At 39.9% G+C, this 12,178-nt stretch overlaps 1 protein-coding gene across 1 annotated transcript in view; it reads right to left on the bottom strand.

The window, feature by feature from the left end:
- The window catches only part of rras2 (RAS related 2), a 46,785-nt gene extending 37,050 nt beyond the window's left edge, over window positions 1-9,735 (bottom strand). The window contains exon 1 of the mRNA XM_080729680.1: window positions 9,303-9,735. Coding sequence (XP_080585806.1) covers window positions 9,303-9,404 — 102 coding nt within the window. The 5' untranslated portion in view covers window positions 9,405-9,735. The remainder of the gene's footprint in view (window positions 1-9,302) is intronic.
- Window positions 9,736-12,178: the final 2,443 nt, after the last annotated feature.

Genomic DNA, 12,178 nt, shown 5'->3' with positions numbered 1-12,178 from the left:
ACAACAAAGATTTTTTTTAAATCATCACACTGTCTGATGTGCAATAATAATAATAATACATTTTATTTGTAACACACTTTACATTGCAAATCTCAAAGTGCTACATTAAAATGGAAAAACATTAAGAAAACAAACTATAAGTTGAGATCAATTATTGCTGAAGCCAGTGAGGATGAAAATGCAGAAAGGGGAGCATTACGGAGCATGACATTTGGAGAATAATATATAGGAGGATAAGAACATTAACAAGGCAGCTTCATTATAAAACCAACTGTCATTCTCAGGGCATGTGACTGAGCATGTCAGCATGGCGTACACCCACACCCATAGCATACTGTAGCTGTAGGTATGTGCCATCACCTGTTAGTACCCGCATACCTGGTGCACCCATGCACCGTGCTAGGAAGTGTTTCTGTAAACAGACAGTCTGGATGTTCAGGCAACATCAGCTACTACAGTCACCAGTTGTATAAGCATACAGCTAATGACAATAAATAATGGTATTTTGAATGTCATCTACCGCGAAACTCTCATGCGAGACACCTATAGAGTACTACAGTCACCTGCATAGACAAGAGGAAATAATTTTACAGAACAAACCCGAAATATCATCCATTGTTACCTTGTGCTTCCCCTGCCTATTGTAAATCGCTCTGGATTAAGAGCGTCTGCAAAATGCCTAAATTTCTGTTTAGCAATGCCGATTTTTAAAATAGCGTATGCCCCTCATGACTGTGTTTAAGTCAACGTGTATTAATGCGTTTGCCAATGATTGTGGCTGCCAATGAGAGTAAACGATACCACATTAACAGATAAAGAAAGACCTCTGAAAAAAGTACAGTAAAAAGGAGAGAATAGATGAAAGTGCTATCTTGTGTAAAAGAAATATCTGGCTCAGTTCAGCCCATATTGACTGGTGGGACTGGTACGTATACCTGGCTGGCAACTACTTTCTGCTGCTATTTAGTTATTTTTTCCCCAATTATGTTTTCCTGCCCTACCTTACAAGCACCATCGAACATCTAACATCTAACATATAATTAGAGAGGTCAGTCAGTGATCAGTGATACAAGGCATTTCCACGTTTATCTATTCACTCGCTTCAGCAACTGATCCCAACGTTCACATGGTATTGGCCATAAGCATTATGCAGACTGTGAGGGAGCCTCAATTTCATTTTTCCCAAATTCAATGTATTTATTAGTGTTTTCTTCACCACTTCTGTTCAACTCTACAGCCTGTTGTCAAGGTTACGGTCCGTTCCTCCAGGCCATGGGATCTTTAGCACCACACACACCCACCCCTCTCTCTCACAGTTAGGAATGTGCATTCTCTCTCTCTCTCTCTCTCTCTGACACACACACACACACACACACACACACACACACACACACACACACACACACACACACACACACACACACACACACACACACACACACACACACACACACACACACACACACACACACACACACACACACACACACACACACACACACACACACACACACACACACACGAATGCGCAAGGGGAGAAGTGACTTTATATCATGGCAAGGTTGTTACCGTGTGTGTGTGTGTGTGTGTGTGTGTGTGTGTGTACACATTTCTCTCTTCTGTGGTCCACCGTTACATGGGTCGCACGCGTGGGTACGTGGGTTGCATTTGATGTGTTGTAACTGTCTCATTTACCAACGGGTATGGAAAAACTATGTGGAGCAAGCGCATACATCCCCATACTTCTATTCACCTAATTTTGGTGTTCAATTATTTGAATCCATCATAAATATACACTCCTCCATGGGCTGCTCCTTACATTATTACTTTTAGCCCTACTCTTATCTCCGGGAACCGTTGCCCCTATCCATGCCAAACTTTGCACACACACTCCTTGGCTGGCAAACCACAACCACCGCCCTAATTTCTCACATGCCCCTCTTCTAGCACCACCATGAGGTTGCTTTTTGCAGTGTGTATACATGCAACATGACCGCTTATCTCCCGATTAGGGAGTCTTACTGGTAGTAATAATTATACTGAGAAGGGTAAAAAGACAAGATAATACAGGAACCTGACTCCATAGAGCTTTCTGTTTACATATCAATAGAGAATTTGTAGGACTCTTTTCACTACAAACTTGTTGCTCAACAGCTCCAACGGCTCCAACTATAAAAGCCTATGCTTATTACTGAAACCTGAATAGACGCTTACCAGCTTTTATTAAGAGAACACCAGCGTTTACAGTAATCTAAATCTAGCGACAGGCCAATATGACAAGTCTTTGAACTGAGACAATTGCAGATACATTTATTCAGTCACAGTGTGTGTATAGGTTCATGTTTGACAGGCAAGAAACCTGAAAGTGAAACAAGTACAATGTCTGTCTGTCAAATGATTCAAAAACTGAGCTGAGATGAAAGGTCCTTTTTAGACACTGGATTTGAATGCTAATGTTGTTTAGCATAGATACAGTAGACAACATACTAGGCATAACGGAAAAGTGACACATTTTAGTCTATATTTTAGTCTATCATCTATAATGCCACATGATTTACATGGTCTACTCATTACTGTAGTAATACAATAGGTAAGTAGTACAAGAGAGAACTTCGAGATCAGGTGAAAACATAAGATTCATTTCGAACATTTAATTCTGATAATTCTATAAACTCTATGAACCCTGAGTGAGAACCATAAGAAAACTCCTTTGATCTGTCAAGCAGCCATGCAGCGCTGTGAGAAATCAACAGGTGACCCTCCTTTGGAGTTGGACAAACAATGTACTCTGGCCAAGGCAACAAACCATGATGTAGGCTCAAACAGAGCATAAGCTTAGCTTCTATAGCCATCAATTATATGTGAACTAAGTAGGGCATTAACGAAAAAGTCGACAAGTCGACTGAGTCGACTTCATTACACAAGTCGACTCCCACCAGAGAAAGTCGAAGTTGAACATCATTATTTTTGCTCCATGTGTGTGTCTGTACAGCATTCAAACAGTAGGATTGCTTATTGTCAAGGACGGAATGATCCAATATTACAGTGCTACATTACATTTGGTATTACATGGTTCTATTGTGAAAATAGCAGATCTACATTGTCATTTTAGAGGTATTAAAAAGTCCTTAAATTGTCACTTTAGAAATGTGAAAATACCCTCTATATACAAGTTCAAGTTCAAGTTTTATTAGAAAACATCATAGCATAACAGTATAAATTTTTATGTTTCTTATTCATATACTTAAACTTTGTTGGTTTGTTTACAGTTGAGTGAGAAAACAATGTTGCACATTAAGTTAATCATCTGGGGACCCCCCCGAATAATTCGGGGGTTGTGTGTGATGTGATGACGTCATCAAACAATAAAGTCGACTTCAACTCAACCTTTTACTGAGTCGAGTTGACTTGCAAAAATCACAAGTCGTTAATGCCCTAGAACTAAGCGTTATCAATTCCTTCAAAGGGAAAAGAAATTAGCAACGGTAACACAAATGGAATTCTGTCCACTCTAAATCAGTGGCATGGCATGTGACATATCAGCCAGACAGAAAACTGCCTGTGTCCAGAAATAGGCTGACGGTATGCTGCGTGAGATGCAACCGCCTAAATATATACACACACACACACAAACAAAGGCACGTGCACCCACATGCGCGCACACACGCATTGTCTGACAATCAATGTCTTCTTTTGAGAAATGCACATGAAATATCCTCCAGCCCACCACCCTCATCACAGCACCTTGTCTCCACATGCCCAAATAGAACTGCCCTCAGAAGTTATGTTGATTCCATTCAATTACAATGCAGGGCAGCATTCCTTCTGAATGACCTCACATCTAGGTAATGAAAACCATGCCAGAGAGGATGAGACGGAAGTAGAGAGGGAGTAATATGCATGTGAAGGAAGGAAGGAAGGAAATCAAGAAAGAAACAGACAAGAAAGGAGTCAGTCTTTTGGTATCTAGGATCCTACAGTGGGTCTACTCTACATCGGCCCTTAGCTAAACAACCAGGCTATCTGGATAATTCATCTACCTGGTGATCTCTCACATGTTAGATCTTTTGTGCGCTCACCACCAGATTCATATTGGCAAACATGTCATAGGTCAAAATGCACATTGTAAAATGCTTTGGATGAAGGCATGATAGAATACATGTTACAGGCTGTTTACATCTCAATTAATTTAATCTCATAATTCCTTCGTAACTTCGTAACAGAGTAACTTCGCTCTTTGTTTTAAGTAAAAATGTTTAGGACAGCATGGAATATACAGTAGCATCCCACACAGCCTAACTGACTCATGTTTTCATCTTGACACAGACATCATTCCAAATGACTGTGTTCTACAACTTTTGTCTGATGACTCAATATTATGTCACCCCATGCCATTTCAGCATGACTCAACTGCGTGGAATTAAATGTCACCGACATTTCCAAGGAAATGTGCCATTCCGTTGGTGACATCATCCTTTATCCTTCAGATTCTCCAAAATACCTATGTCAGCATTATGTGGGTGGGACAGTCTCATCACCACTCTAATCTTCATTCAACGCACGCACGCACGCACGCACGCACGCACGCACGCACGCACGCACACACGCACACACGCACACACAGTGGGTGGAGATGTATAGAAAATACATCTGATTCTATATTAGTCATCAAATTATTGGTTCAGAAATGCGAAAGAAAAATAAAATCTCCATGAATTCAAGGCTTTGTGGGGTGTGTAATTGATAGGGAGTAAGTACATATATACTACATATATACTATATGGCATGTATACAAATTCTGGCTCAGTTGACCTTGATATAGAATCAAGATGCCAAGAGAAATAGATATAAGAGAGTATGAAAGAGGTGGCAGGAGCTTCACTCACAATGAGCTCCACTGGCAACTTCATTTCGGGAATGACATCACTAAATAGTATTGGAAATCGCGGTGAACGCGCACCTTCAATGACCATGATACTCGTACAATGGTGGAATATATATGGAAAAACAGCTCTATCTTAGGCCTGATTTATACTTATACCAGCGTTCAACTAATTATAAATCAGGCTTTAAGTAACTGAGAATGTCAATGCAGGACGTGATAAGACTGTGTCAGCTAGAAACAGTCTACAACTACATGGATAGGGATGGTATAGTAGGGTTGCAGTGCATAAACCCCTCATTACAAAGACCAATGCACATTTGAGAGTTCAGTGGTGCAGACGCCATAGGCACTGTGATGTGCAAATGCATGTCTGGTGCCATGCAAACCAAGAGAATCGCACGGGCCAATCGTTCAGGGTTCAGGACAGGTCAGTGGCGTAGGGAGGAATGAGGGTCAAGGTAGGCGAAATGCCAGCCGAAATGCCAGCGAAGTGCCAGCCCCGACCCCCCCCCCCCCCCATCGTCCAATAGTGGAGTAAAAGTACAATATTTGCCTCTGAGATGTTTACACCACTAAATACATGTCTCACAACTAGGGATGGAAATCGGAATCGGCCAATATAAAAGATCGGCAGGTATGATATCAAACCGGCCGAATCGGTGACCGGCAGGTTTCTAATTTAGGCTAGATCAGATCTCAAGTGGTAGGTGGTCGCCTAGTCTGCCTAACGCTGCCTACTCGTCTGGTTCAGGTGTCTCTGTTAAGCTTGGAGTCCACTTGTCACTGCAAATCAATACAAAGTTTCAGAGTGATCATCTTTATCACACAATGAAACACTTCTACCCTGATGGGAGGGGTCTCTTCCAGGATAACAATGCCCCCATCATCCACAGGGCACGCGGGGTCACTGAATGGTTTGATGAGTGTGGAAATGCATGAATCATATGGCCTCCGCAGTCACCAGATCTCATCCCAATTTAACACCTATGAGAGGTTTTCGACTGGCGTGTTAGACAGCGGTCTCTCCAACACCATCCTCAATTTAACACCAAATGAGTGGATTTTTGTTAAAAATGGTGTTCGATCGCTCCAGTACAATTCCAGGGACTTGAAGCTGTTCTGGTGGCTTGTGGTGGCCAAAACCTTACCAAGACACTTTGTTCTGTTACATTGTTCTCCACTTTTTAAATATCTCTTTTAATAGAGAATATAAATATGAAAGACAATTATCCAAACCTATAAAGTTCAAACAGACTACACTGAATGAAATGGGATGAGATTCAAAGTCCTAATGCTGACATTTGACTTGCTGTGGCCACAACCTATTTAAACTGAAAAAGTTAATTCACCTTAGGATATCATTTTACACAATGATTCTTTTCAACAACTTAAAAAATGGTTGACGGGAGCAAAAACTAAAAGAACCAGAATGTTATTTTTCCTAAAATAATAGAATAGATGTAATAGTCAAACTGAGCTTACTGCCAGTTGCTATTATTGGATGATTTGGGTAAAATGACAAAGATTTGATCAAAAGGCAAAAGACTGAAACAATATTGAAAATGCGGCCAAGATTAACACTGACAAAATACATGGTTCCGAGGTATCAGGAAGCAGGTTGTGTTCCCCATACAAATAGAAGTGGTCCTATGTGCAGGAGTGGAGATTTCCTTTGCAAAAGGCCCAGATTCCGTATGGTCCACACAACCAATAACCCACCCAGCATGACTCAGACAGCCCCCCAGCACCCCCCATCATTCAACACAGTTCTGTGAGGGGAAATCCTTGACTCAAAAACCAGCTGTTAGTCTTTTCCCCTGACAGCTGACTTCTAGAAACTTCTGCAAAAGGATGTAGGTGCTTTTCTGCTGTCAACATCTCAATATTACTCACGTTAATATCCCCAGACAACAAGCAATTGTGAGAAAGGCAGGGTCTGTCTCCTAGGAAATCTAAGTGTGGCCCAAATGGTACATTAGGTCAAAGCAGATGTCCAAGAACAATCTCAACTGAACCCTTATCCCAAATTGATTTTGGAAATTTGTCAGCACACTTTGACACATTGATTGTTTCCCACAATACATTTCTATAGCAGGAGTACAGTGCAGAGACTACAGGCATTTTTCTGATAGATATAGTTAGAGTCAGCCTTCTCACGTATGATATAAAGTCCTGTGGTTAGTGCAAAAGATTCTATTAGCTTGATCAGTGGCATGGCGTGGTACTAGTGGTGAAGATGGGTCAACATTAGCCGTGATACTGTCTGAATCCTACAGGAAACTACCAATACTATTATGTCTGTAACGTGAATAACATAATAATAATAAATAATTCTGAAAAGAGAATGTTAATAACTAATGCAATATACTCTTCGCGATTAATATATAATAGGAGATAGGCCTATATTGCCAGTTTGCCACCTTCCACATTATAGTGAAAAATCTCAATATAATTATATCCATAATAATAGTAGTGTTATTACCAACAATTGAAGTCAACTGAAATATTCTATGCACTTCGGCCTGGTGTTTGTTTGCACAGCTCAGCCTAAATGGTCTTCCTCATGACAGAAATCTATGCTGGTGCCAACTGATCCCATTACACCTGCTATACAGTTAATGGGCTTTTTTAATCCTCATTAGGCCCCTCCATGTCTCTCTCTCACACACACACACACACACACACACACACACACACACACACACACACACACACACACACACACACACACACACACACACACACACACACACACACACACACACACACACACACACACACACACACACACACACACACACACACACACACACACACTTCAGCCCCTCTCTGGAACATGTGCCGACACACTGCAGACCTACAGCTGGCTGCCTGCAGTCTAGTCTAGTCTAGTGGAATTAAGACTCAGCAACATCAACATTATAGTCTATCCTTTATAGTCTATCCTTTAACCAAATCCTTTCTTTCACATCCTATATTAATCTGACCATAACTCCAGTTAAAAAAAAGGGTCAGCTAAACGTAGACAGACTCTTATGTAATAGCTTAATATTATTTTGGCAGCCAGCTGTCAGTCGTGTTGCTGCACATATTTTCAGGTAAGGAAGTGGAACTGATACCATAATGGTGATTTACATGATGGCACACAACTGTTGAACACATGCAGGCTGTGAATTGTGATTTAGACTTAACAGTTCATTATCTTACTTCAGGAGTTCTACATCCTGCAGATTAACCCAATCCCAACGATTCATTTTCTTTCTTTTACTCTAGCTTAAATAAAGTATTGCTTGGCATATTTTAGACTGATCCCGGGCTAAACTTAGACAAGTTAGCTTTATTCGAGCCTATAATTCCACTCGTTTATTTTTGCAGAATTTTAAGTGATCAGAATAGAATGTTGAAAGACGCTCGGTTGACTTTCCTTTATCGCCAGACTCGTCTTACTTACTCGTCTTGTGGCTCCCCAAGAAAACGTTCACATTTCAATCAGCTTAATATTTACCCAACCGGAATATTAAACACTGTAATAACTCAATGAGTGTGTTTGATGTAACAGGCCTTTTGTGGAAATCCTACTGTTTTACAAACCCATATTTTTATACCCATGGTATCCGCATACATGTGGTGGAAAATAACTAGTGCATTTACTTAAGTAGGCCTACTGTAGTTAAGTACAATTTTGTAGGTATTTGTACTTGTAGATCTGCTGTTTTCAAAAGATTACAATAGATTGTACACTTAACATTCTGCTTAATGAGTAGGCCTACTTTCTACTTTTGGTAGACTACTTTAATTACATGTTGATACCAATACTTTTATACTTTTACTCGAGTACATTTTGAATTACAATTTACTTGTATAAACAGTAATTCTACATTGCAGTATTAAGTACTGTACTTAAGTACACTTTTGAAGTATTTGTACTTTACTTGAGTATTTCCAATTTCCAATACTTCTACTCCACTACATCTCGGATCCAAATATTGTACTTTTACTCCAATACAATTATGTGAAAACTTTATAGTTACTAGTTACTTTGCACATATAATTTATAATATTATAAAACATACATGAACCACTTTAGCCCTATTTTATACCTATAGGCTATTTGAAAATAGCCGATCAACAATCTCTGCGGGACGCGTTGTGAGCTTAATTGTAGATCTGCTATTTTCAAACAGTTTGTACTTTTGGTACTTTGAGTATATTTTGATGCCAATATTTCGTACTTTTACTCGAGTACATTTTGAATTCCATACTTCTACTTGTAAACAGAGTACTTCTACAATGCAGTATTGATACTTTTACTTAAGTAAATAACAAGAGTAGTTTTTCCACCACTGCAAACAGGACAGGAGAAAGAAAATCAGGACGGATCTATTTTAGGGGAGAGGCAGACATTAGACATACTGACCTGGATGAACTGGATAGTTAGGGCTGATTTCCCCACACCGCCACCACCGACCACGACCAGCCGATACTTCTCCTGCACCGAGCCGTCCTTCCAGCCAGCCATCGGGGACACTTATATCTGTGTGCTCCGCCGCTGCCTAAACAACAGTGAGCTGGGAGCAGACACCCACTTTTCAGCAAACTGAAAGGCCCTGCAGTTAAAAAAAAGAAGAAGAAGAAGAGACCAAAAGCAGAATAGCCCAAATAGCTCCAAAATAGGCTTCTTTGAGATGCTCGGCAATAAATAATCCGTTGTGGAAACTAACGGACGATTGGGGATTGTAACGGCCGGGTTCCCTGTGCGTTTGCGCTGCGTTGCGTTACGGGCTCCCGTCCATATACATGCATGCATACATATACGCCCTCTTATTTCAATCGTGTCTAGTAGTCTACTCTTCTCGTCTACCACCGCTGCGATGCGAGATACGAGTCCGATTGGAGTAATGAACTGCTCCAATAAAGATGTCTGTCGCTAGGGGGCGCTTCCTTCCACACACCCACAGACTCGAGTCCAGAGTCTGCAATTACACTTGCACTTTAATTCCAAATCATAGGGGATAGAATGAATGGGGTATGGTGAGGGTGGGTGGGACACTTTTGCATAATACCAGAGTGCAACCATCTAGACTTGCTTCCTCCCCATATAGATAATGCAGGCCTATAGTTGGCAAATTATTGATCACTGAAAAAAGTGTGCCTTTTTGGCACAACTGAAAGTCGTGCCAAAGTTTTTTTCTTTCTCTGTTTGCTATTGATGATATCCTCTCTGCATAGTAGCCTACTGTGTTCTATCTGTCTGTCATTCAATGTTATATGATATGAGATACAAAAAGGTTGTAAATAAGCCGAAAGGCTTTCTTGGAGGATGTCCTTTTAGTTGACCTTGCTAGTGAACTGTAGACTAGGCTACTGTCTTGAAACTGTACCTTTTCCTATGCAAACTTCTAATAAAGTCTTCAATCAATCAATCAACCAAATGAACGAAAAACACAGCTTTTCGCTTTCTTCATAAACCACACTAATAAAAGCCATGCTCGGTGTAATTATGAAATCAATATTTTGTCCCACATTTGGACTTGGTTCACTACATTATGTTATCCAAACCATCACATGCTGCTGGCTGTTAGAAACATATTGCATATTGTTTTTGAAAATGTGGATGACTTGAAAGTTGAAACATGGGCTGGCTGAAGAATTAAACATCAACCCCATCTTCTCCTCTCTCTGTTAACATAATAGTTTAACATTCATCGTTTCACATTGCTCATATACACAGACAGAACAAAGTTGAACTCTAATCATGGTTATGCATGCATGTCCTAGGGGTTTCAGCAGTAGCCCACAGAAGGGGTTACAGCGTCCTCTGGTGTCAAAACAAAATACTATAAAAGTGATGGGCGCTTGAGGTGCAAACTGTGGTTTAGGCATATTCAGGTTTAGATCCAAAGATTGGTTAAAGTTAACAAATAATTATAATTAGGGTCTGGTTATCTGGCTAAAATGTAGAGTGAATAAAATACAAGAGCTTTACATGTTTATCCTAACCATTAACTTAAAAGACTAAAAAGAGAGACTAAAAGTCTGGGTTTCCGAGGCTAGTCTTACTCTTTTAGATTCTAGGCTTTAGGGTCTCACATTAAAAAAAGGTAGGCTATTATAAGGAGTAAAGCTGGCAAACTCAGCAATGTTTGTAAGGAATGGATAGTGTACTAACTACTAACAGGAACAGACAATGGGAAATCTCTGTTCATACCCCAGTAGCTGTGTTGTATTTAAACATACTATACAGGAAGTGCATATGCTGCTATTTTCTGACCTCAAAGCCACATTTAGTCACTATGAAAGCCCCTGGAGTGACAGCTCTCTTGCACACGCAAGAGAGTTGTTAAACTTTAACACGCTGTGAAACTTTAATGCATCATATTCCCTTAATTTAATTAAAAACATTGGTGAATGGGAAAACGTGGGTCTGTGTGAACACTTACTTACATACAATGGTACCTCATATATTTATTGAAGGAATTGCTAACTATTATTACATTACATTATAATTACACCAGATTTTCTCTGTCATATAACCGTTTAGGAACAGACTATCCTATACTCCAACAGCAGGATAGCATCAGTTATTCAAGAGATTACAACCTGAAATCACAGTCCACACAGTGTAAATGTACCAATGGCAATTTGTAATTCCCAAAGTGTAGATAAATGAACACTCAATATTTACAGTGCACAGCTATGGAGCTGGAGACCGCAAGGGCCAGACAAGAACTGGACACCCTGGACGAATGAGAGAAATGTGTTTAACTGTCTTTAGTCACTCAACTGCCATTTTATTACGTTGAGAAAGAATGCCATGTGCTATGGATATTCTATTGCTAACTGAACGGTTCTTAGACTAGATTATACGACAGACAGTAAAGGGGAAGTTGGCTGGTTTAAAATTTGTTTATGGATAGGTCATGCAACTTCCTTCATTGTTTTATGAAGTCCCAGGCTATTTTCTCATCAACTAATTAATATAACATCAGCCTCATGCATGCAAGAGACATGTTGAGACACATCAACAAGGAACTAGTCCACAGCTGTATTTTCATCCAAGATTGCACCATATCCTGTTGGGGAAAAACTCACTTGAGAATCACTTTATTTCCAATGTGTGTGTCACAATTCAACTAAGCCAATGTTTGCATAATCTAAATTGAAATTAAATAAATCCTTTATTTAAAAATGTAAATATGACTTCATATTGGCTAACAGAATGCAAGAATACAATGGAATGTATGTCAGTCTAAAATGACACCAACATTATGACTTATAATAAAATAATTGAAA

This window comes from Nannobrachium achirus (genome assembly GCF_963921795.1).
Source record: "Nannobrachium achirus genome assembly, chromosome: 7".
Classification (NCBI taxonomy): domain Eukaryota; kingdom Metazoa; phylum Chordata; class Actinopteri; order Myctophiformes; family Myctophidae; genus Nannobrachium; species Nannobrachium achirus.
This window is presented reverse-complemented; position numbering and strand designations above follow the sequence as displayed.